Source organism: Marmota monax, unplaced genomic scaffold (genome assembly GCF_021218885.2).
Source record: "Marmota monax isolate L192 unplaced genomic scaffold, Marmota_monax_Labrador192_F-V1.1 WCK01_AAM20220418_F8-fsc00070, whole genome shotgun sequence".
In the NCBI taxonomy this organism is placed as follows: Eukaryota; Metazoa; Chordata; class Mammalia; order Rodentia; family Sciuridae; genus Marmota; species Marmota monax.
In genome coordinates this window covers 181,550-209,122 of record NW_026692116.1, presented here as the reverse complement: position 1 = coordinate 209,122, position 27,573 = coordinate 181,550, and the positions used below count along the sequence as shown (strand labels likewise).

General features: G+C 36.4%; 1 protein-coding gene across 4 annotated transcripts; it reads left to right on the top strand.

Moving 5' to 3' along the window:
* Nucleotides 1-10,028: 10,028 nt before the first annotated feature.
* On the top strand, nt 10,029-27,140 carry LOC124104379 (guanylate-binding protein 5). Of its 4 annotated transcripts, XM_046461333.2 has the most exons (11): nt 10,029-10,352; nt 13,288-13,603; nt 14,244-14,371; nt 15,534-15,643; nt 15,899-16,092; nt 16,455-16,697; nt 17,847-18,127; nt 18,994-19,206; nt 20,062-20,164; nt 20,460-20,641; nt 22,057-27,140. In XM_046461333.2, the coding sequence occupies exons 2-11, from the start codon at nt 13,414-13,416 to the stop codon at nt 22,150-22,152; spliced, it is 1,740 nt and encodes a 579-aa protein (XP_046317289.1). In that variant the 5' UTR covers nt 10,029-10,352; nt 13,288-13,413; the 3' UTR covers nt 22,153-27,140. The 4 variants fall into 4 exon arrangements, with proteins under 4 accessions (XP_046317289.1, XP_046317279.1, XP_046317271.1 ...); XM_046461323.2 differs by having other exon boundaries at nt 13,395-13,603; nt 20,460-27,140; XM_046461315.2 differs by having other exon boundaries at nt 13,357-13,603; nt 20,460-27,140.
* Nucleotides 27,141-27,573: the final 433 nt, after the last annotated feature.

The window sequence follows — 27,573 nt, the reverse complement described above, 5'->3', positions numbered from 1 at the left end:
AAATTCTGACAGAGGAATCTGCTTAGTGTCCACAGAGCCACAAGACTGCAACATTGCAAATACTCCTTATTTGTTCCTTCCCTCTAATGTCTTAAGAACACACCTGTGCTTTCTTTAGGATCTTAAAGTAATGGTCAGTCACCTTTCAGTTTCCCCAATAAAAACCACTGATAACAGAAGTTCTATCACTGAACCAGTCCCCAGGGACCTGCTGCTGTCACTCAGGGGAATACGCTGAATAGTGCACACTGGGATAGTCTGGTGAAGGGCAATGAGGGGGTAGGCTAGAGTTCTGGTGTCCCATCATGTCTTCTCAATACACATGACCAGCAATGGAAAGTGAAACCTCAATAAGGAAATGTTGGCATGAAATTATATCTATTTATATATCATGAAGAAGTCAAAAGGGAGGTGATAAAACAATGAAAGTAGAGAAAAATTATTCTCTACCCAGTATAAAGTTAGTCATAAGTCATCACCTGTTGGGTTAATGTTTATATATACCACGAATAAGTTTCCAGGCAAAAGACCTCTCACATACTTGAAAATCAACACGTTTTTGTTGAAATTTTGAATGTATAATGGATCTATCTCAAGAACCTTCTCGACAACTCTTTTAGGAAGACCAGTGCACATTCACTCCTCCTCCACATGGTATTTGGGCCACTTCTAAAACTCCTTGTTCCTGTTCTCAGATAGTGTCCACAGCCTGCCTTGCTAGGGCCACCTTCTCACCTATTGGTGCCAAGTCTGAACAACCCAGATTAAATCTGTGTCTTCAGGAAACTCCTCTTGTGGACTAGAAGTTAGGGCTGGGAACTTGGAAATACAAAGAAATGGAGAAGACCTGTGTCCTAGAGAACTGGAAATAACATAAAGAAGTAGGAAAGCTGAGGAGAGAGTTGCATGGTCTCCTTCTGGCCTCCTCAGTCTCAGATTACATTCTGTCACACAAGCATATATTCCTCAGAGGGAGGAAGTAAGAACATGTAACCAAGCTGCCAGCATCCCAGTGAGAGGCCTCTTGGAAGTAAAGTCTCACTAGGAAGGGGTCATAGGGAGGTTCTCAGGGAGGTTTTCCAGCTTGGAAGAAAAACCAGAAATAAGATCCCCTATAGTGAGGGAAGCAGACAGCAGCTCCAGTCCAGAAATATGGCATGACTTCCGTGGGCTTCTAGGACTGCCATAGCTTCCTATGTCATGTTCATGAAGGAGAACAGGAACCTATTTACTTCTCTTAAACAATCACATCCTTTAAGAACAAATCAACACCAAAAGCAGTAGAACACAGGAAATAATTAAAATCAGAGCTGAAATCAATGAAATCAAAACAAAAGAAACAATTAAAAAAATTGACAAAACAAAAAGTTGGTTCTTTGAAAAAATAAATGAAATAGATAAACCCATGGCCATGCTAACAAAGAGAAGGAGAAAGAAAACTCAAATTACTAACATATAAGATGAAGAAGGAAATATCAAAATGGATGTGTCTAAAATACAGAAGACAATTAGAAGGTATCTTGAAAATTTATATTACAATAAAATAGAAAATATCGAAGATGTCAACAAATTTCTAGAGACATGACTTACCCAAACTTAATGAGGAGGTCATACATGATTTAAACAGATCAAGTTCAAGCAATGAAATAGAAAACACCCTCAACAGCCTACCAACCAAGAAAAGCCCAGGACCAGATGGATTCTCAGCGGAGTTCTACAAGACATTCAAAGAAGATTTAACACCAATACTCCTCAAAATATTCCATGAAATAGAAAAGGATGGAACCCTTCCAAACTCATTCTATGAGGCTAATATTACCCTGATACCCAAACCAGACAAAGACACATAAAGGAAAAAAATCTTCAGACCAACATCCCTGATGAACATAGATGAAAAATTCTCAACAAAATTCTGGGAAATTGCATACAAAAACATATTAAAAAGATAGTGCACTACAATCAAGTGGGGTTCATCCCAGGGATGCAAGGTTGGTTCAACATATGGAAATCAATAAAAATAATTCATCAAATTAATAGACTTAAAAACAAGAATCATATGGTCATCTCAATAGATGCAGAAAAAACATTTGACAAAATACAGCACCACTTCATGTTCAAAACACTAGAAAAACTAGGGATAGTAGGAACATACATCCACATTGTAAAAGCTATCTATGCTAAACCCAAGGCCAGCATCATTCTAAATGAAAAAATATTGAAAGCATTCCCTCTAAAAACTGGAATAAGACAAAGATGTCCTGTTTCACCACTTCTATTCAACATCATCCTTGAAACTCTAGCCAGAGCAATTAGACAAAAGAAAGAAATTAAAAGGATACAAATAGTTAAAGAAGAACTTAAACTATCACTATTTGCCAATGCCATAATTATATGTTAGGAAGATGCAAAAAAATGCCACCAGAAAACTTCTAAAACTAATATATGAATTCAGCAAAGTAGCAGTATATAAAATCAACACCCACAAATCAAACACATTCCTATACATCAATGATGAATCCACTGAAAGAGAAATTAGGAAAACTACTCCATTCACAGTAGCCTCAGAAAAAATAACATACACGGGAATCAATGTAGCAAAAGAGGTGAAAGACTTCTACAGTGAAAACTACAGAACACTAAAGAAAGAAATTGAAGGAAACCTCAGAAGATGGAAAGATCTCTCATGTTCCTGGATAGGCAGAATTAATAAAAATGACAATACTACCAAAAGCATTCTACAAATTTAATGCAATTCCTATTAAAATCCCAATGACAATCCAAATAGAAAAAACAATCATAAAATGTATTTGGAAAAATAAGAAACCCAGAATAGCTAAAGCAATCCTTAGCAAGAAAAGTGAAGCAGGAGGCATCACAATTCCAGACTTTAAACTATACTACAGAGCTATAGTAACAAAAATGGCATAGTATTGGCACCAAACTAGACTTGTAGACCAATGGTACAGAATAGAGGACACAGAGACAAACCCACAAAAATACACTTATGTCATACTAGACAAAGGTGCCAAAACATTCACTTGAGAAAGATAGCATATTCAACACACAGTGCTGGCAAATCTGGAAATCCATAGGTAGCAAAATGAAATTAAGCCTCTATCTCTCACTCTGCACAAAAATCAACTCAAAGTGGATCAAAGACTTAGCCACTAGAACAGAGACCCTGCACCTAATAGAAGAAAAACTAGGCCCAAATTGTCACCATGTCAGCCTAGGATCTGACTTCCTTAACAGATTCCTAAAGCACAAGAAGTAAAATCAAGAACCAATTAATGGGATGGATTCAAATTAAAAAGCTTCTCAGCAAAGGAAATAATCAATAATGTGAGGATACAGTCTACAGATTGTGAGAAAATCTTTAACACATATACTTCCAATAAAACATTAATCTCTAGGATATAAAAAGAACTCAAAAAACTTAACACCAAAAAAGAAAACACACACACACACACACGCGCGCACGCGCGCACACACACACAAATAACCCAATCAACAAAATTGCTAAGGAACTGAAAATACACTTCACAATAGAAGAAATACAATCAATCAACAAACATATGAAAAAGTGTTCAACTTCTCTAGCAATTAGAGAAATGCAAATCAAAATTACACTAAAATTTCATCTCACTCCTGTCAGAATAGCCATCATCAAGAATACAGGCAACACTAAATGTTGGTGAGCATGTGGGGGGAAAAGTACACTCATACATTGCTGGTGGGACTGCAAATTGGTGCAACCACTATGGAAAGCAGTATAGAGATTCTCAGAAAACTTGGAATGGACCCATCCTTTGGCCCAACTATTACCACTCCTCGGTTTATACACAAAGGACTTAAAATCAGCATATTACAGTAATATAGCCATATCAATGTTTATAGAAGCTCAATTAATATATAGCTAAACTATGGGACCAACCTAGGTGTCCTTCAATAGATGAATGGATAAAGAAAATGTGATGTGATATATATATATATATATATATATATATATATATATTTTTTTTTTTTTTTTCAATGGAATTTTATTCAGCTTTAAAGAAGAAATTATGGCATTTGTCAGTTAATGCATGGAGTTGAAGAATATCATGCTAGGTGAAATAAGCCAATTCCAAAAAAAACAAAGGCTGAATGTTTTGTCTAATATGTAGATGCTAATTCACAATAAGGTGGGGGGCACTAGTGTTAGATTAGATGTAGAAAAGTGAAAGGAGGGGAGAGTAGGAGATGTGGGGATAGGAAAGATTGTAAAATGTCACAGACATTATTACTGTATGTATATATGTGACTGCATGACTAATATGTTTCTACAACATGTACACACAGAAAAATGAGAAATTATATCTCATCTATGTATGATATATTGAAATGCATAAATACATTCTACTGTCATGTATAACTAATTAAAACTAATAAAAAAGAAATTAATGAGCAAGATTATTGTTAGACATAAAACTGCAATGGAGAACTAGGTTTGCTCAGCGATATCTATAATAGCATAGGTACCAAGGAAATGTGTAACCTGTTAGCTAATGGATAGTTATAACCTCTTCAAAAATAATCACACATTCTAAATAGATCTAGGGTGACTTTCAGTTTATAGTTTTTCAACGTATCTGATATCTGCTGGATTATCAATTTTTCATTCCCCATCACATATTTCTCTTTATTCTAACAGATTTATTTATGTGGATGCTATTTAAGTTTACAAATCATCTTAACATGTTGAATTTAGGTGGGTGAATACCTGGAAAAAAACATGGGTTTATTAAGTAGAAGGAAATTCTTTAAATTACATTTAGGTAGTGTTTGGTCTTTGGAATTCATAGCAAAAAAAATTATACACAATTTTATCAAAAGTTTTCTTTAATGAATAAAGTGTCATCCGATCCTTGTTAATTGTTGTTCTTATTATCCTTTTTTGTTGCTCCTCTTCATGCAGTGCTATATCAGCAGGCATAAACCAGAGATTGATATATGACCATTAACTAATTAAGTCATTTAGTAAACATCTGTTTTAGCAGTGTGTCACTGTGACCGAAAGACCTGGCAATGTAGGGGGCGGGGGGAAGTAGCTCTGAGCCTGAGATGAGGCAGAACATCATGGTGGAAGGACTCGGTGGAGGAAAACAGGATATGGCAAAGAGGAAGGAAAGAGAGAGAAGAGAGAGAGAGGACAAAATTCAAACACCAAGTACATACCCCAGTGACCTACATCCTCCAGCCATACCCTACATGCCTACAGTTACCACTTAGTTATCATACCATTGGTTTGGATTAATCCACTGATTAGGTTATACCTCTCATAATCTAATCATGTCACCTCTGAACATTCTCATGTTGTCTCACACGTGAGCTTTTGTGGGACACCTCATTCTAAACCATAACATCACTTAATAATCCATGAGCGATTCTTGTTTCTATGGATATCAGCTATAAATTTCTTTGCCTTGGAAAATGCTTCCTACTATTTTATTTCCAGAGATACATCATTGGTATGAGTTTGATTTGCACTGAGGCATTGAATGAATTTGTAAAAATAGATCTGTAAGAACAAATAACTCCAAAGAACAAGAATCACCAGTCAAAATTCTAGAGCTACCTTATCCCAAGACTGTGCTCATTGCAACTCCATTTTCTCTCTTTCTCAGGTGAAAATCCCAAAGCTAAAAATCAACATATCTATGAAGGATACCAGGCATATCTTTTAAAATTGGATGTTTTATCTTTGACCAGACAAAATATGAAAAGGAGTTCCTAGCTCATATTGAGGACATGTTGGAAAATTAACTAAAAATCCTTAATTCCAGGAACAATAAAAAAATTTTCTATTCTTAGATCTTCACCAACACAAGGACCAAGACCCTCAGGGAAGGAGACAAGGTCACTGGGAATGGTGAGTCTCCACTTCTCATCCTAACTGGTGAGGTGGACAGAGATATTAGGGGGCACACAGGTGGCTCTGAGGTGTTCCACCTTCTGGGTGCTGTGTTCCTAATTGCCAGCATCTCTGTTTGGTCCAGAGGTGTCTGTGAGGCCAAATTCTTGCCAAAGTGCTTGCCCTATTTCTGAGGATGTGCTGCTTCTCCTGGGGCATCTACCAGAGAATGGTAGAAAGGAGCTCTGCGTGGGAAACTGAGGAGTTCTTTCCACATTCCTCTGAGGAAGGAGAACTGAAGTCCTTTCCCTGAGAGACCAACATCCAGGTTCCTGGTGTTACATGGAGCATGAATGTCAAGTAGATTGTTGTCTCACAAATTCAAGGAATGAAATCTGTGGACACAGGGTGAGAGCAAAGAAATGGATTTATTAGAGTAATAGAAAGCACAGCTCCCAAAATGGGAGGGGGTTTCAAGAGACAGATGCCAATGGGTGTCTGTTGTCTAGAGATTTTTAAAAGCATAACTGATGGCCCAGTGCAGGTGACTGGTGGGGTGTGGGACAAATCGAACTCTTCATGTTCTGAGCTTAATACATGCATAAGTTTAATGCCTTATTTACATAATTAAGAGGACCCATCCAACCTTGTGGTTTGACATGTCTGTTGGGGAGAGGAAACACTTTACATAAGGGTAGATTTGGTGGTCAGCTATTGTTAACGGTAGGAGTAGGGTAGCTAAAAAAGAGCCATTGTGGTTAAAGCTGTCAGGGGTAGTGACAGGATGTTCTATAGGTCTGACATTTCCTTCTGATATATCATGATATTCTCCTCCCCTTTTGCCTTCTCTGAGGCCCTTATCCTGTCTGTCTATGGGTGTTCCTGCCTCATGGAGGCAGAGGCACTGCTGTGGGATTGCCTCTTCCACCTTTCTCCTTCTGTCCTCAGACACTGATTTTGTGATTGTGCCCTGACAGGAAATGAAAAAATAAAAAAGATGTTTCTTAAGGTGCAATTTCCATCTTAAAAAATTAGTTATTACCTGTTGGTTAAAAATACTAGGTTGATTAATTAAAAAAGAATAGAAGAAAGTGGTAGTGTCTACAATAAAATGAGCAATGTTGAAAGAAAGTGATTGTTCCTTGTATTAACAACATTCAATACTACATACATTTGATAAAGCTGGTTTTATATGGAATAATTAACTTTCAGTCTCTCTGATCAACTCTCAAATATCACTACTAAATGGTCAAAGTTTATTTATCCTGAACTGTTTCTAAATAAATGATCCAAACATTGGATCATCCAAACATTGGAAAGTTGACTAAAAATCCTTAATTCTAGGAACAATAAAAAATATTTCTATTCTTAGATCAAACAAAAAAACGCTACATAAATTACTTTTGAGTTGTTTTTTGCTCCATTTTCTTTGTGAGAATGAAACAATACACCCTCAGTTTGTTTTAAATTTCTTCCCTAAAGTAGCAACAGAAAAGTGGGAAGAGGAAATGGAGCAGACTGGCAGCTTTATCTTGACCACACTGACCTGCACAGGAGCCGGGCAGGAAATGCTCACTCACAGCTTAATCCCTAGTTTCTGAGCAGAAAATCCTTAGTTTCTGATTCATTGAATCTGAGGGATGGGGAGGCAAGGGAGAAAGTAGGCTGATAGCCTGATCTGAAGAGTTCAGCTGCTGGCTTTAGTTGTTATTACTTTAAAGCTATCATTATTGTAACTGTGGCTTTTAACTCTGTATTTTATTGTCCACATGATTTAAGAGACAGTGTTGTTTCAAGAAATGATTAGTTCATGTTTTTAGGCACATAACATATGAAGGTATAATTTCATCATATCAATGACTAAAAGGGGTGAGGAAGAACCTCTTGAAGATTAAGTCTTTTGTATGTTATTGAAATGAAGCTGGCATAAGTTTCTATTAGAGTTTTATGGCTTTAAGGTATTAAATATAAGCTGGGGGTGGCAGCACAACGCCTATAATCCCAGCGGCTCAGGAGGTTGAGGCAGGAGGATTGTGAGTTCAAAGCCAGCCTCGGCAAAATTGAGGAGCTAAGTAGCTCAGGTGAGACCCTATCTCTAAATAAAATACAAAATAGGGTTAGGTATGTGGCTTGGTGGTTGGGTACCCCTGAGTTCCATCCTTGGTACCAAGAAAAAAAAGATATTAAATATAATCCCCATGGTAAATATTACATGTGAATACTGTCCCTACTATTAGGATTAGTATAGTCACCCTAATATTAAACAAAATTCACTTTGAATCAAAAGAGGTAGAAGAGATAGAAGAATAATACATACTAATAAATATTCTAATACAGAAAGAAGATATAAAATTATAAACATTTATATCACTAATAATGGGTGTTCTCAGGTGTTGAAGTCAAAATGGACAAAACTGAAGTGAATATAGGCAGTTCTACAGTAACTGGAGAATTCAGTACCAAGGGATAAATAGACATATTCTCCATGGACTCGATCATGAATTTCTGATCCACTGACAACATCCTATGTTTCTGCTGGAGTATAAGAACGGTTCTTAAGGTAAATTTAGGCAGCATTTCTCCAAAGGGTCTTAATAATGTTCCAATACATCTGAATCTACAGCTGTCATTCAATAGGTCTCTTGTAAACTTACTATTGAATCATACTTCAAACAATAAGTGAGATTTTTTTTTTGTTGGCAAACTTAACCAACCATGATTTGTGTGAGCAGATGGTACGTGATAGAAGGAAGAGTATGTCTGGTTCTCAAGGATTCATTGGGAGTCTGTTGTTATTTCTGTGGTTGGTTTAAATGTATTGGAAACAAGCACAGCCTAACTGGAACAGAAACAGATTTTTTAGGATCCCTTGTAAGTACAAAGGAAGAACTGATGGCTAAGTATGAGTAATCTAGAATGGGTAGAAGAGGGGAAGATCTTGAATATCAATTTTGATCATAAAATCCATGGCAATAATGAGGGCTATAGCTTAGACTTTCCTGTTGTGGGTACCTAAAAAAAAATTATGAGAAGCCATCCATTTTAAGAAGTCTTGAAGAAAGGAGTGGATTTTCTGTGAGATATGAGGGGATCTTGGCAAATAGGAAATGGTTTTCACAGATGCTGTAGGTGCCCCACCCAGCTTCCCTTACCACTTACCCTTTCTGCACATTCCACTGATGTTTTACAACAAATATTTCAGATCCCCTAGTTAGTGTTTGCTCTCAAGGCACACGTGGCAAGGCCAGCAATGCCAGGGAGTCAGGCTGCCAGGATCATGCTGCAGATATTGAAGGAAGCAGGAGGAAAACGCTCCCATCCTAAGGGCCAGATTCCCAGGCAGATTTTACCTGGTTTCCTGGAGTTAGCTCAAGGGACTAACCTCGTGGTTCACACAAAAGGAACCACTGGCTCTTGCCCCATTCCTTGGCTTCATTCCCTTCCAGTTTTCATTCCCTATCTCCTACTCTGCTTTGTAGCATTATCTTCCGAGCAAATCCCTCAGTCTCAAATCCTTGACTCTGGAAGGAAATCTCAGGCAACACAGCCCAAGACCCCTGTGTTTATTCTAAATTACAGATAAAACCAATGGTCCTATATGATTGTTGTCAGAATAAAAAGAGATCTAATTATGAAAAAGAAGTAATGATGCTGATGGCAATTATGACACACCACAAACCAGAAGGACTCCAGGAAGTGCTCTGGTTTGAACCTTAAGATCTGTTTATCAGTAGCTCTGTGGTTTTGAACGGGTTACTGAACCTCTGAGGGCTCTAGCTGTTTTAAAATGGAGGCAATTTTTATTGGGAGAGTTAACATAGGGTACTCCATCTAAACTAGTGAGCCCTGTGCATGGAGTATAGCAAATGTTTAGAAAATAACTTCCTTGTCTGCATTCATTGTGTACTAATGCCAGGACCTTTGTCTTTTCCTATCAATTGAATTCTCAGCTTCTGAACCTACCATAAAAGCAATAAACTAACTACTACATGGGTGCACTTAACATTTCAGTTTACCAGACCTACTAAAGTATGTTCTTCCCAGTTGGAGATAAATATCATCTTATCTCAAGCTAGTTCAAATAACACACCCTTGGAAAACTCACAAAAGAGCTCAAAGTTCTCCTTCAGTTACACTATGTATCCAAACCTTCCACCAGAGGAAGCTCGGAATATCCCCTTTGCTACTACTTAGTCACTGAATGTGCTCTGTGGTTTCAGTTATCTGTAGAGAAGTTTGGTAAACCCCTTCTGACTTTTGGCATGCTTACATTTTATATTCAAGTTATCTTCAGGGAGGTGGGAGCTGGGAAAGAATGGAAATCCCCAGGATTGGGGGAAGAGCTCATCAGAACTCATCACAGCTAAACTAAAGTCAGCTGTTGGGACTAATCTTACCAAGTACTCCTGGAAGCAGCTTTTCTACTGGCTCCAAAAGATCTTTGCTCCAGATTTTACAGGTAAGGTAAGGACATGGGCAAGGTGGGAAGAGATTTGCAAGGTTCCGGTAGATCTTAAAACATTGTATCCAGTATAGCGTGGCATTCTGCCTGACATGCTACATAATGGATCTAGTAAAGACTAAATTGTGGTGTAGCCACATAGACAGCAGAATTCATTGTCTGCTAAGTTTGTTTCCTGCTGAATCAGACACAATAGCAATGGGGAATAGCTGAGGGTTCAAAATGTCTTAATACTGTTTTTCTTCTTCTGCCACCTTATGTCCCATCATATAATTGTCACTAAGTGACATTTGTCTTTACTAACACCTGGTTTTGCTGTTTAAACTGTAGCCTGAATATTTTAAGAAGTTTTCATTATTTTCATGAGGGAGCAATAAATGAAAACGTCAATCAACATAAATATTTGCTGGCATTGTTAAGGACGAAAAAATAAAAGAGAAAATAGAAAGAAAATAAAAAGGAAAAATTGAAACCCAGAGTGAACAATGAAGTGGTTTTTTGAAAAGAGTAATATATTGTTATCATATTGGCTTGCCCCCTAAACCCCCATGCCATCCACTCCTGCAATCTCCGTAGTCCCTTTTGTGTTGGTTCCTATTTTTTCTACTCTAGTGTCTCCGCTGTTAGGATCACTTAATTCAACAGCTCCATATTGCTGTCCTCTGGGATGCATTCTTTCCAACTGTGGTAGAGGCCCATGACTTTTATAAATGTACAAGATGCGAGAGTGGATCAAAACACATAGAAAACAAATGCACATTTGGGCTTATTGTGGATTCGATTTAATTTCCAAACTCAATATTGGTCTAGCAATTTTGTCACTCCTTGGAACTCCTTCCTCCTCTCAACTTCTTTCCATAGCACATGCTAATGAGTCTCATGTTTGTTTGATTTCCACATATCTCTTTGATCAGTGCCTTTTCCTTTCCCTCTAAACTTTGAACAAAACTACACAAAATAAATCAAAAGCAAACATAATAAAAACAGCAACAACAAAACATAAAACCCAAGATAGACTAACATGGATTTAAAAGAGAATTGTTTTCTTCCAGAAAAATCTATCAACAACACTTCTTAGCATTTTCTTTTATTTCTTGGCATTTTTCTTCTTTGAACTTTTTCTCTCTCTCCTGCAAACCTCTTTTTTTTTTTTTTAATAGTAGCTGTACTGATATAAATAGAGTCATTTACTTCCACTTTAGGAAACATTACTTCCACTTTAGGCTTAAAGAATTGAGTGAAATGCCAATGTGATAGCTAGTTACAGGGCTGAGAGATTGAAAATTAAATTTAACTCACTACAAATCCAAATGTGCATTTGTTTTCTATGTGCTTTTTAAAAATATTTTTTAGTTGTCAATGGACCTTTAATTTTTTACTTATTTATGTGTGGTGCTGAGAATCAAACCCAGTGCCTTACACATGCTAGGCAAGTGCTCTACCACTAAGCCACACCCTCAGCCCTGATTTCTATGTGTTTTGATCCACTCTTACATTGTTTTCATTTATAAAAGTCTTGGGCTCTGCTAGAGTGGGAGAGAATGCATCCCAGAGGCACACGCAGGCTGAGATGTAAATTGCAGAGCAGCAGTTATGAGTGTGGCTCGAACACTATAAATACTCAAAGATGTGCTAGAGATTTGGTCTTCTAAAAGCACTAAAGATGTTACGCAGAGAACACCTGGGAACAATATATAAAGCACTATTATTAATACACATGCTAATGCTATTCACGAGAAAGTCCAAAACCTTAAAGCTGTTAGCTCCCACATTAGTAAATTCACTCGAAAGCATGAGAGTTTGTAAGCTCAGAATATCTGTATACAGATTTAGTTATATAACTTCTGTTTTTATAGCTAATTAGTGTAGATTATAATTGGGAGTTGCCACATTTTTCTAATCTAAATATGATTCTCACATCTGCTACATGTAAGTCAGGCAGCCAGAATTCTACTTATCTATGGTGCCAATATTGCACTAGCAGTATATTAAAATGGAAAGACACCTGGCATCTGAGCTTCTAAATTCATCATAAAATTGCCCCTTTCTGCAGTACAAGCATTCCCTGACTTCCATGCCCTGGAGCTGTGCCATGTGTGGAGGCAATTTGTGACTTCCTACTATTGTTTCCAAGCAGCAGTTTCTGTTTTGTCTTTTCTAGAGGATTGACAGGGCTTTGGGTATGAGAAAGGGAGAGAATGGATCTTTATGGTTGTCAACAACAACAACAACAACAACAAAGAAATTCACAGCTTATATAGTCTGCTACAACAATAGTCCAGAAGTATTCATTTTAAGATGTCCATGAAAATAAAGTCAAACAGATAGTGAATTCTTAGTTTTGTAAAATGGCAGAAAACTCAAGAAGAATTTTAACAGCATGACAAGTAAGAAAAGCAAAAATTTGATTAAAAATATTTTACCAGAGACTCCTCAGATTACAGGAGCTAAAGAACAGAAGTAGAAATTGGTTAAATATTAATAAAAGAAGTTTTGTCTTCCACTCATATAGCCAGGCATAAAATCATCATGCTTTGAACATTTGTTTCAATAAAGGGATTTATTAACTAAGTAAAAAGCACTTCAAAAGTACAGCTTTAAGAAATAAGCACCTGCAAATTATTTTTAATGCTAGATAATGGCTTAGAATTAATGCAATTCACTTTGGACCTGGACTTAAATAAGAGAAATACAAAAATTTATATTTGGCAAATAATCAAGCTAGGGACATATAAAAAGGAATATAAGTAAACCAAAATCCAGGGGAAGGAGTTAGATACAAAGAACCAGTAGGTAAGATTCAGGAAATAAATTTTCGATGTCCACCAAATATTTAAGAATAAGCAAGGTAACTGATAGCAGGCCTAGGACCGACTTTACCATGGTGCTCTTGATTATCTTTTTTTATATTTTGTTTTTTTAATGTCTTCAGAAAGAGACCATGCTGGGGAACAGTTATGTTTTCAGGTTCAGTAAGCAAAATGGCTTTTTCTGCTTGAAGACTAGAAATTGCTGCTCATCCTACCTCTTCCCTTGAAGACTAAGGAACATCCCAGATATGGCCTCAGAGACCTACATGCCCGGCCCTGTGTGCCTCATCGAGAACATGGAGGGGCAGCTAGTGGTCAAGCAGGAAGCCCTGCAGATCCTGTCGGCCATCACGCAGCCTATGGTGGTGGTGGCCATCGTGGGTGTCTGCAGCACAGGCAAATCCTACCTAATGAACCAGCTGGCTGGGAAGAAAAAGGGTGAGTGCCACCAACAGAGCTCTGCTGAGCCTTCTGTCCACCACACTATGGGCGTCCAGCATGGGGATGGAGAGGAAAAAGACAATGCCAAGGAGGGACAGTGAAAACCAGTGTTTGGGCCACACCTGGGTCTTTTAACTTGGGGAGATAAAGGGAAGGTTTCTGTCCCTGACATATAACTTTTTAAAAATGTCGATCTTAATGTCTTTCAGGGAGAAACACAATATATTCCCCTCATACAGAATGAGATCAATGAAATAATTTCCATATTTATTTATATATGACAGCGGAATGCATTACAATTCTTATTACATATACAGAGCACAATTTTTCATATCTCTGATTGTAGACAAAGTATATTCACACCAATTCCTGTCTTCAAACATGTACTTTGGATAATAAGATGGTCCATATGCATAATTATAAACTTTAAAAAATTTACTTGCATATTATTATGAAAACCATAAAAATTTTCCACTTACAAAATTTGACTTTATTCCCCCATTTCTCTATTGTAATGAAGATCGTATTTTCTGCTGCTTTCTTATCTTGCTTTCCTTAAACCCTAACTGAATCATCAAGAAAATACACGAATTCTAGATCCCCTTCTCTGTGACAACCCCTGCACTCCCCTCTGCAGGCTTCTCTGTGGGCTCCACTGTGCAGTCTCACACCAAGGGAATCTGGATGTGGTGTGTGCCTCATCCTGAGAAGCCAGGCCACACCTTAGTTCTGCTGGACACCGAAGGCCTGGGTGATGTAGAGAAGGTAAGGACAGAAGATTCTTTTATGATTAAACTCCTTATCACTGAACATGCTTTGTACAAGGAGTTTTTCATTTTCTTTTTATAAATTTGTACATTTACTTGACTGGACTATATTGCCCCTCATTTTTTTGTTTCTATTTTCAATAGTGTTTGGAAGCCTAAAGTGAGAAAATATACTTATAATGCAGAATGAGTATTAGAACTACATTGATGTTTTTCCTTAGTAGTTACCAGGTATATAAAAATGGTGCAAATAAACTCACTTTACAAGCTTATATGGTTAGTAGTGGGCACAGGAGGAGATGAACTTCGGTTCAACTCAGAGCTCTGGCACTTTTTGCTTTCTGACCATGACAGAAGAGTGAGTCTCCCTAAATTTTTTATATTCTTTTGGGTCTTATTCAACTCATCATAGGAGAAATAGACACATGGATCCTTTTTACTGCATGGGTCTTCTCTAGTTATATTCTAATAAGTATTTAGCAACAAGTTCACAGAAGAAAATGAATTGGATTTGTACAACTTGAGCATTCCATAAAGATTCCTATCATAACTAATTACAAGCTACTCAAGCGAAGTCACTAAACTCAGACTTGAGAAGAGATGTACACAGTTGACTCTCATGAGCTGTTTTTTGCAACTAACCAAACTTTCTCTTGAATGTCCACTGTTTGTTTTTTATGTTTTGATTTTGATTTTTACATTTGATTTACCTACCAAGATGCAAAGATAGTAATCCAAAATTTCAGCTTCAGTTTCCTTACAAAATGGCGATATTAATTATGAGTTCATCCCACAGCATTAAAATTAGGTAAGATCAGTAATATGAACTCCCTTGTGGATAATAATTATTTGATAAAATAGATATATGGATTGTTCACATAGGCTGATTTTGTTTTAGTACCTGGAAAACCTTGATTTTAACTATTCTGGTTACCCCATTGACTATTAATTTTGCAATTATCTATCAGTGGCTATAAGTGGGACTTGGGAGTTAGAAATGTATGCTTTTGGGTAAAATTATCAATGATAAAACTATGGAAGTTCATGTGTTTGATCACTTGTGTTTTCCCTGCTTAACACTTGTATATCAGAATCTTATTTTCAATGATAGTTCATTTGGAAATGCCATTTGACATGACTTAAATTTGTTTGACTTCTAGGGTGATGATAAGAATGATACCCAGATCTTTGCTCTGGCAAGCCTTCTGAGCAGCACCTTTGTATACAATACCATGAACAAAATTGACCAGGGGGCTATTGACCTACTGCAGTATCCTTGTGAGGTTCAGGATGGCACCAAAGCCACAGAGAACGCCATTCATCAGCTGCAAGTCTGTGAAACTTTGTAAATCCCCCAAATGAAAATGGGTAGACACTGAATGTACAGTCAAGAGCCCTCATATTCACTGATGATGAAATGTTTATTTGTTAGTTGCCAAATGCAAAATGCAGGTTTAGGGAACATGAAATCAAATATAGGCTTAGATGCTGTGCTATTTCTTCTACTTTTCCTTAATCATCTCAGCAATGTGACAGAACTGACAGATATACTCAGGGCAAGGACATTGCCTGACAATGGAGTGAAAGATGCTGATGACATTGGAAACTTCTTTCCAGACTTGGTGTGGAGTATAAGAGACTTCTACCTAAGCCTGGAAAGAGATGGACAACTCATGACAGCAGATGAATATCTGCAGAATTCACTGAAGATGAAGAAAGGTAAATAAATGCTTTGGTTTTGGAAAGAAGAAGGAAAGTAACCCAAGAAATGATCTCTTTTGGTAGAAGGCTAAATGTATCATTTTCCCTATTTATCCACCTAGCTGTTTAAAAAAAATAATGAATATTATTAATTTCAAATGAAGTAATATGTTCAATATCAAAATTTATTACTCCCTTGTTCTTGGGAAAAATTCTTTCCTTTTTTCTTTCCCCTGATTAGTTATCCTTAATATTTTTCTAACGGTATATGAAGACATAATAAGTTGAGTAACACCAGGGAAAGGACATATATTTGAGGAGAATAGATTAAAGTGAATGTAAATTCTAAAGAAAATAAATACTGTTTTTTTCTTCTCCAGGTAGTGATCAAAGAACTCAAAGTTTCAATTTGCCTCGTCTGTGTATTCAGAAGTTCTTTCCAACCAGGAAGTGCTTTGTCTTTGACTCACCCACTCACCAGAAGAAGATCTCCCAGCTAGAGACACTGAAGGAGGATGATCTGAGTTTTCAGTTTGTGCAACAAATGGCAGAATTCTCTTCCCACATCTTCAACAAGTCCAAGATCAAGACACTTCCAGGAGGCATCAAGGTCAATGGACCTTGTGAGTATCTCTTTAAGGATTTTCCTTCTATTCAACATAATGTGTAACATGTAACAAGGTCCTTGGGTCAACATTGCATAAACAATTACCACTGTGCAAATCATATGCACCATGTTTACAAAAGCTATAATGAATACAAAAAGTATTTCTAATATTTGTTTTAGTAATGCCTATAAGATTACATGAAACAGGAACATGATGAAGTTAGATATTTTATCTTTCAGTCTTCCCCTGTTCATTTAGATTACTCTCCGTAGATTGACAGCATTTGTTCAACAAATAAATTAGATGCATGTGGTGTGTCACAATTTTGGTAGATATAGTGACACATACCTGTTCCCTGTGAAAATGGAACTTGGTTGCTACAAGTATTGAACTAAGGTCCAGTATTGAACTAGACCCTCTAAAGATATCCAATCAGACTTCTTGCTCTACCTTTACCTAACAACTTCAGGTTTCATAACTTTGTAAATGATTGTTGTATTATTGAGGGAAGTAGAAAAATGACAAAGAAGGAAAACCAGAAAGTTCCAACACAGAATAAGGGACAATTGGTCTAAATTGTATAATTTGCTTCTTTTCAGAGAATGGTATGATAACTTAAATACTTAAAAAAAAATGAGAGAAGAGGAAATTTTGAAGAAAATGGAAATCCAAGGCAGAGGGAAATAAAAGGAGGATTAAAGAGGCAAAAAATCCAATCACATGAATGTGCATGATTTTATAAGATCATCTGCTTACTTCTCTATGGAGAAGGATTAAAATCATACAATCATATATCTTGGGGCTGAGGTTGTGGCTCAGTCGTAGAGCGCTTGCCTAGCATGTGTGTCGCCCTAGGTTCGATTCTCAGCACCACATACAAAGAAGTAAAAAAAAAATATCAACAACTAATAAAAATATTTTTTAAAAAATCATACAATCATATATCTAGACTTTTTTGCTATTTTCTTTTTTAGCCCCTATTTCTTTTCCCAAAGAAGGAAACACCTGTCTTCTTAATCTCACGATTTCCTAAAGAAAGTTCTCTACTGGTCAGAAAGTTGTTGAATGAATGTTATCAGAATTAGTTGACATTAATTAATCAATTAGTCAATTGTTTCATTGACTTTTTATGCAAATAACACCAGAATCTCTTCCTCTGTGCAGGTTTAGAGAACCTGGTACGGACCTATGTCAACGCTATCAGCAGCAGGGATCTGCCCTGCATGGAGAACGCAGTCATGACCCTGGCCCAGAGAGAGAATGCAGCTGCAATAAAAAGGGCACTTTCCCACTATGACCAACTGATGGGCCAGAAGGTGCAGCTGCCCACAGAGACCCTCCAGGAGCTGGTAAACCTGCACAGGTCCAGCGAGGGAGAGGCCATAGAAATCTTCAAAAAGAACTCTTTCAAGGATGAGGACCAAAGTTTCCAGAAGGAATTACAGGTAATTGTGTGTTTTATTCTAATTCATGTGGTTTAGGGTTAACAGAAGGAAAAATATTACTGTGAATAACACAATAAGACTTTTTTAAGAAAAACAATTCCTATTAGACTAGAAAATAATGATATTTGCCTATGTGTACATATTGTCACTTTTCATTTGTAAACAAAATGTAAATACCTGGGCCCTTTAGGGTCTGAAGTTTTCCTCTATGCACACAGCTCAACTTTACCATGTTACACCCAAGAGCTAAATTTGAATTGATTTCATTCCTTTAAAACATTGTATTTACAGGAGATAATATTGGCCAAAATATATTGTTGTATTCTTTGCATGTTTAAATACATAAAAACAAATCCCATCATTATATACAACTACAATGAACCAATAAAAATGTGAAAAGAAAAAAAATTGTATTTACAAAGTCATGTTTTATCTTTTTATTAAGCAGAGAGAATTGTCATTTGGATCTGCTAAAGTATGAGCTATCTAGGATTAATAGAGCAAGTTGACGTCATTCCAGCTAATTATTCACTTCTACTTCTTGAAGGTAGAAAAATCCTGAAACCAGAAATGCTGAAAAAGAGTAGGCTGCATTTAAAATGAGGATTTGAGTTTAGAGGTCTGTGGACATAAGATCACATCTAAAGTAGAAATGCAAGAGAGGGGTTTCAGGAAATTTCATACCCCAAAATGAATGCCATATTTTATAGACTATCATTTTTGTAACTATTTCAGGTTTGCTGGGAAGGGTATAGTCTTGCTCATATTCTTTGACATTTCTTAAATAAATAGAGAATCTCTTTAAAAATAAATTTCAGAAAGACTGAGGTGTTGCTAATATCTCCGTGGGTTCTTTCCCTTTGAAGACCCTACTAGATGCAAAGCAGAACGACATTTGTAAGAAGAATGAGAAAGCCTCTTCTGATTGTTGCTCAGCTTTACTTCAGGATATTTTTGGTCCTCTGGAAGAAGCAGTGAAGCAGGGGCTTTATTCTAAGCCAGGAGGCCATAATCTCTACCTTCAGAAGACAAAGGAGCTAATGACAAAGTATCATCAACAGCCCAGGAAAGGAATACAGGTATTTCCCAGGATTCTATCTATTAATTATGTGAAATGCTGAGGTATCTGTTTTAAAAAGCCATTGAGGACAGGACATGCACACAGGAACAGAGGTGCAGTTTATGTCTCTGCCTCAGAGTTACTCTGTAACTGAATGAGCATGCCTGGGAATTATGTACCTGGTGTTGGTATTTTAGCACAGGATGTGGGTGTGCTAATGATAGCTGTGGAATTAAACTGAACCATCACCATAATCACTAGAATTCTATTGCAAACATGAGTACTGACTGCAACAAAGGGACCATTTTTGGCTATACAGAACAGAGTTCCAATTATTGTAACTTATTTAAGAAAAACTATAATTGGTTTAAATATCTAAAATCAAAAGTTTTTAATATGAATACTTTCCAGAGTTCAAACAGTGTCCTCAATTGTCTTCTTTTCCTTTTCCTTTCCAACCCCTATTTCATTATTCTGCTCCATTTTCCTGATAATTGGCTTCATTTTCAAATAGACTTGCCCCACATGACAACCAGGAAGATACAACTGAATAAAAGTTTAATTCCTCTTAGTGCCTCAATCCTCCGGGAACAGAACATGTCTTTCCCAGCATCCTTACCAGTCTTTAAAACACTCAAGTTGTAGTATTTTTCCTTCTGTGAATGAGTTCTCTTCATCAAGTGGCCTTGGGTGCTCTGATTGGCCCAGCCAGGTTCTGAACCCCACCTGTGGAGAGGCTTGATGCACCTCTCCATCAGGTGCAGGCAGAGCGCCTTCTAAGAGGAAAAGATGATTGATGGAACAACAAGTATAATTGTAGCACATCGCTAAACACAATTTCCTGGATCTTACTGTGTGTTTTTGGGGTTCCTAGGCTGAGGAAGCTCTACAAAAGTATTTAAAGTCCAAAGAGTCTGTTCGTAATGCTGTTCTACAGACAGACCATGCTCTCACAGCGAAGGAAAAGGAGATGGAAGGTGAGAAGAGAACAGAAGTAATGCAAGAAAGACAAGAAATGTCCAGAAATTTGAAATTCATGTATCCTGGCCTAGCTGATAGATCATTCACCTAGATCAAGACAGACAAAGAGGCTTCTTATCCCCACAGGTGGTATCTGAGTATGGCAGGATCAGTTGCAGTATGGTTATCTGGAAGGAAAAACAATGGCAGGAATTTTCTGTGTGGGTTGGAACAATAAGGAATGAGAACAGGAGGCCCAAGGGAGGGACAGAGCTGTCCTAGAAGGTTTATCCTTTTCCTTGTTCTCCTCAGAGGCACGTGTGAAAGCAGAGGCTGCCAAGGCTGAAGCAGAAAATGCGGTGGTGATTCATAGGCAGATGCAGCAAATGATGGAGGAGAAGGAGAGACTCCATCAGCAGCAAATAAGACAAATGGAAATAGAAATAGCAAACATTTTGGCACAGCAACACAGGAATTTGGCACATCTGCTCCAGGTATTGAATCAGTTGTTTCAGCCTAGGGTTGTGTTTCTGTCCTTTCTCTATAAGGATGAGAGCATGAAACAGTGTGGGGAGATGAAGAGTACTAGGGTGGCTCGGGGCAGGGACTGTGGCATCAGACCGTGGGGTGTGCATCCAAGCTCCACTGTTACCAAATACATGGTGTAAGCAAGTTATCTATGTCCTCTGTGCCTGTTTTCCTCTTGCATAGAATAGAAATGGGGGTTAGACATATTTGTGAGGTTATTGTGATAAGCAAGTACATTAATATTTGGATTTAGAATGGTGAGTGGAGTAGAATAAGAATATAAATTATTAAATCTATAGCAAGGCATTTCTGTCCCATAGTGATTAGCCTTTTCTGTTAATTTGTTAATGGCTTTGGAAAATCCTTTGTCCCGATTATACCTGTTTCATCAATTTCATCTTGCATTTTGTCTTTGCTGTTGTCCTTGCCTAAGTCATCTCTGGTTCTTATGGCCTTGAACTCACAGTGCTTGTTTCACCAAGTCCTGTAGTTTCTCATCACTCAATAAGCAGGAGTTCTTCTCTCCCAAGCACTGTACAAAGCCCTCTGCATGCATTCTCTCATCTGATCTATTTACTGTGAAGCAGAACTGTTGTGTCCCCAGTTTTATATGAGGTTAGCGATGCCCCAAAGAGATAACTAAATGTGAGTATCTCACACCCTTGTGAGCCATTGAAGCTGCCTTTCCCATTAGTGGTATCCTCAGTGTTGCTGCTCCCTAGATTCTTTGGCGAATTCCTGTGGGAACACCTCATAAGATAGACAACATCCTGACATTTTCCCTGGCTTACCATGGAATCTGTGGATACCAGATTTTCAGTAACTACCTCAGGGTATTTTGGGGATTATAGCTCTTTTCTGAAAGGCATTATGGGCAAACTCTGGTGTTTGATCCCCTCATTCTTTTCTTGTACTTGTCCCTCCAAATTTTGGTGACCTGAACAATTTCCCTCATCTAAGGCTCAGACCTCGCCTGACTGAACATCACCTAGATATTCTGTTTTTGTGTCAGTTTCTTCTCTTACAAACACTGTTAATATTTTCCTAAAAATGGAAAAGAGGATTGGGAAAGAGGATTGAAGTCAAGTTGTGACTAAGATTACTCAAGGAAATTGGGTAGTGTAGGTGAAAAAGGAGCCTTGGGATGGAATTCTACAGACTCCAACATTTCAGGGACTGGATGTTTCTGGAACTAGAGAAAGAGGAATGTGACTAACTGTAGAAGTAGAATGGACCTACCTAAGTGGAAAAGAAAAATATGGAAATGTCTATTGTTTCTGTGCATTAAAGGTAGTAAGGACAAGTCAGTGGTGTAGGCAATCAGAATGAGGCTGACCTTGCTTATTGCTAAGTTTTATTGTTTTTATTTATTACTTCTCAGGAAAGGGGTGACATGATCCCTCAAGCTCATATCACCAGGTTTCATGATCAGATCCAGCATCTCCACCGTGCTAGTGATTCATGTAGCATACTCTAACGTACTGAAAACATCAGAGCTTCCTCTTCCTATTTCCTTTCACTGAAGATGAGAAACTATAAAATGTGGGACAATGAACATTTAAACAATCCCAAAGCCTTTTGCCTAATCTTTCATTTTGTCTCTAGGTATGACAAGTTACCTAGGTGTTGTTAACCACAGTCAAATGGAAATTGTTCTAGGTTTTGGCCTCTGTTCAGCATCACTCTTGCTGCTGGCCCAGTGCTAGATGCCATCAAAAGGAGGCCCCAGTGGTAAAGTTAAAACAATGTGCCCTTCTCAACTGGGTGAAGGCTGCTCTTCTATGAGCAATGGGGCAAATCATCAGCATTGTCAGTTGACCTCTGCATGGAGAAATTCCAAGCTTAAAGCAAATAATGTTATGATGAGATGGACATCTCTAGAGGATGAAAGGAAATACTACTGTAAAATTGTGTCATGTGCTTAAGGGCTAAAGAGAAAGCCTTTTCCTTTGCATTCATCCTCACCTGAGTTAGTTCATAGCTCAGAGAATTTTATAATAGAAAACATTGGTCTTAATATTTATGTATTATTTAAAATCCTTTAGACCTCATAAATAATAGGCATAAGTAATGTGTAATGTGCCAAAATTCTGATGATGCTCATTTAGTTTTATACTTTCTATATGTGAAAGTTAAATCCTCATAACCTTTTCAGTCTTTTATGAGAGCCTCTTGATTATTTAAAAATATTGATTAAATGAATGTATCTGTTAATACATAGTTTTAACTATAAAATATTATTAAGCCATAAATCTATTATGGTTTTAACTCTTTTTAAAAATGTTTCACAGTAGTTAAATTCTATGGGGAAAGCTTCTAAATTTTCATCAGGAGATTAGGAATTTCTTTAAAACTAGAATTAAAATACACTTTGCTACGCCTTTCTATTTGTTTTGTTTAACTCCAATAAAAGTTTTAAAAATTGTAGGAATACTCCACAAAGTTACATTTCTTTATCCCTTATAACTACTTAATTATGTAAAGAATTAACAGTGGGGAGATATTAGAAGTCCATCATTTATTTTTTAGTTGCTCAAAATGTTTTTTACTTATATACAAAAGAAAAGCACATTAGTGTTAATATCTGTACTTTTTTTTCTGTTCTTTGAGAATTTTATTTCTCTAAACTTCTTGTATCAGCAAAAGTCTGCTCAGCTATGTTTCTAGACTTGACCTCAACTCTATAAGGTACCAGCACACTGGCTGAGCATTTGTTTAGCAATACTCTATAGGAATCTTTGTGAGCTATGCAGACCACAAAACAGAAAATAACATGTATTTTACACCTGAGGAAATGGCATAGTTGGAAAGAACAACTTTCTTTATCATTACTACTCATCTTCAACACACTTTTAAACCTGGGTCATACCATATTTAATCTGCTTATCCAAAGTTCCCACCATTTATACTGTTAGTCTAGACCACACTACAAATAATCTGACATCTAGCTCACTAACACTCCTCTAGTATCTCTCCACCAAATAAGAGGTCTTCCCCTTAGAAAACTCTAGAGGAGCAATTTGCTTCCACCAGTGGTCCACAAACTTTCCTTCCCACCAGCTTCCTTGGCTCCCATGTGTCCCCACATACTCTGTCACCTAGAACAGAACTGTGTCATTGGATACAAAATGACAAGAAAAGGCACTGAAAGATGAACAGGGACAGTTTTTTAGTACTAAGACCTAGACTATGTATTTCTGTCCCCATTGATCTTATTATCATGAAATTAAATGATTAAATTATTTAGGTACAATGAAAAGTGAGGAAATAGATTCTCTCCTGGAGTTTTCATATGAATCACAAACTTGCTAATGCCTGAGATTAGCCTCGCAGACTTCTGATTTCCAGAACTGTAGGGTATAAGCTTGTATTTATTAAAATATTATTTTAGTTGTAGATGGATATGATACCTTTATTTATTTATTTTTATGTGGTGCTAAGGATCTAACCCAGTGCATCACCCATGCAAGGCAAGGGCCCTACCATTAAGCCACAACCCCGGCCCTTGCTCTTATTCTTTCTTCCTCTCTCTCTTTCTTTCTTTCTTTCTTTTTTTGTAACATATTTATTTTTATTTTTTGTAGTTGTAGATGGATACAGTACTTTTATTTTATTTATGTATCTTAATGTGATGCTAAGGATCGAACTCAGGGTCTCACAAGTGCTAGGCAAGTGCTCAACCACTGAGCTACAACACCAGCCCTTTCTAGCATATTTTAAGAGATAATTTTACTGAGCATCCTGAGTAAATGTTTATTTCCAACATTTCTCAAGTTCTATGTTGTCATATAATAGAAGCTTCTATACCACATGTGCCATTTTCTCTGAGCATTTTAATTTATTATTACTGAAATGTTTTTTAGAAACTCAGATCTCACTCTTATTATAAGTTTTGAGTCACTTAGTTGGTGGTCATTTGTTACAACGCAATAGTAAACGTGTACAACTTCTTTATTCCTTAGCATCGTAAATAGTTAGTAATAGCAGCTAATATTTTTTCAGGATTCACCATGTTCCAGTTGTGGTCCCTGTAATAACACATCTATTGCTCACAAAATCCTATGAACATGAAGTATTGCTTTATTGTAATTATCATTATTTAAAACATTTTCATGTTTATTAGTGGGACTATTATTAAAGTTATTAAATTTAAGGCACTGAAGATAATTAAGTCATCTCAAGGCAATACCACAGGAGGCTTTTGAATCTGGACCCCACATTAATAACCATTTTGATATTGTCTTTCTTGTCATGCTTAATAAAACAATAGTAAGTAATATATTAAAATGTAGAGAGAATTACTGAAAGAATGAAAACCAAAAGCACAGTGTGAAAACAACATAAAAGTACTCAACACAAAAAAAGAAGATACATTGTTAAAAATAAAGGTTAAAAATGTGGTAATGAGTCTTGAATGTATAGATCACCAATGGAACAGAATAGAAAGTCCAAAATAAACTATAGGAAGTATGGAGAGTAAAGGTGGACTTCTAAATAGAAAGAGACAACTGCATGGCAAACTTAGAAAGAGACCAAATCAGAACCAGATCTTACATTCTACACTGAAACAACAACAACAAAAAAGTTTAAAGTGTAACAATATAAACTGTATTTAAGAAACCCAAGGTTATATTCTTTATGAACCTATAGGAGAGGGCCTTTCTATGAGTCAAAAGTATCTTGAAACTTCTCTTGATCCTCTATCTCAATCAGTTATAACACAATCCCTTGATCCTTTTCAAAGCAAGATTCTAGCAAATTATATCGCCTTCTCTGTTTTTCAAAATTATGAAATATGACACATTCAGAGGAGTACATCAAATATAAAGCATAAAAATTATAAAAATCACACCCCAGAAACATAAATTGAGCATTGCTAAAACCCCAAAGGAGTGTATTACAACCTCTGACTACCCTACTAGAGACAACCAGTATCACAACTTTTGAATTCCTCATGGATTATATCATACACAAATGATGTCTGAAATAACGTAAGTTAGTTTGACCTTCTTTCTAGATAAATCAGATTTTATTGCATGTCTTCTTTTGTACTTTGCTTCATTTCCAAAAAGATATCAATAAGATTCTTCTATTTCATTGTGTAGTTGGAAATGTATATATTGTATATAATAAAATGACTTTGTTTATTTTACTATTGATAAATATATAAATTCTCAGGTTTATCTTTTCTGAAATATTATTCAGTTGATTTTGAAATATGTGTGTGTGTGTGTGTGTGTGTGTGTATGCACAATTGCCTTGTGTAACACCCCTAGGAATGGACTTCCTAGGTTAGAGGAAGTGAATCTTGTCCTTCTACATCAGCTTTGCCATGACTTCAGAGTCTTTCTTGCATAATATGATTGTTTCCACACCAAAATTGCCCACATTTTGAAGTACAGGGGCTGTACTGTATATGGTAATGTGTTGTATCTTATTGAGATATTAATTTGCATTTTTCTCAAATAAATTAGGTGCAACACTTCTTCATGTGTTTGTACACTAGTTCTTTCTCATGTTTTGTGATGTCTTTTTCTATCATATTCTGTCTTTTTCTTGATTTTTAGGCATTCCTTAAATATAAAGGATATGAGTTTCCTGTGTGTTATATGATTTGTCAATGTCATTTCTCATTCTGTGATTTGCTTTAACACCTTTTATGGAATTTTTGTGAAAAGAATTTTTGACTGTAGTCAACAACATTTTACTTTATGGTAGGAGGGATGTATGTGTGATTGCCTGTGTGTATCTTCACATCTATCTACATGGTGCTCCTTATATATTTATTTCTCTAAATGTGTGTCATTTGACCTTTCATATGTATCTGTATAAATTTCTGCAAAAATTTAAGATCTATGTAGTGTGAATTATGGGTTCAAAGTATTTTTCTGAAAAAGGATGACCTATTTTCCCAAAACAATTTAAACAGAAGATAGTCTTTGTCTCCAAACTCATGAAGAAATTGTAAGTTTGATAACAATATATGACTGTTTATTTTGCAACTCTCCCAATTCTTTCGGCCTGTTGACCCACTCAAGCACAAATATAATGATGTATTACAAACTAAAGAATCATAAGAATTATGTCTTATTTCTACTGTGCTCAGTCTTTCTACAATGTTCATCAAAAATTTCTTGGCTGTACTTAAACATTTGCATTTCTATATAAATTATTGGATCATTCTGTACCTCCCAGAAAAAAATCATATTTTTTCTTGGATTACATTGAATCCATTAATATTTGTTTTCATTGTTTTTATAATTTGTAAAACTCTGTATTTACAATTAATAGACAAGTAAAACGAAGGCTAGTAGAATAGAGGAAGAGAGAGGAGGGGAAGTGTGAGGGGAGATGGAGATCATGAACTGAAATGGATTTTCATTCATGTTTGAGTTTATCAGGATGAACCCAGAAACTATGTGTAATCATTAAGCTCTAATAAAAAATAAAATAAAAATTTTAAAATCTCTGTATTTACATTTATTTACAAACATTGTCACTAGGTAAAGAATTTGGAATTGCCATTTTCTATTCAATATCTTAGAGATGTTTTTTCTATTTTATCTCACTTGTAGAGTTTCCATAAATAACTGCTCCTATTTTTATTTTTAATTCCTCATATGTAACATTTTCTCTAGTTGCCTGCAAAATGCTTACTTTATATTAGGTTTTATTATGTTGCCTATGATGTGCATGAGTGTGTTTTCCTTGCATTTATTCTGCTCGGTTTCTCTGCACTTGTGGATCTGTGGTTTGTTGTCTTCGAGTAGTTTCAGAAAGCTCTCAACCATGTTCTCTTCCCTTTCCACTTTGTCATTTGTAATCCCAATCATATTTACAGTAAACTCTTTGACATTGGTTTTGGGGATGCCTCAAGCTACTGGGAACTCAGCTATCA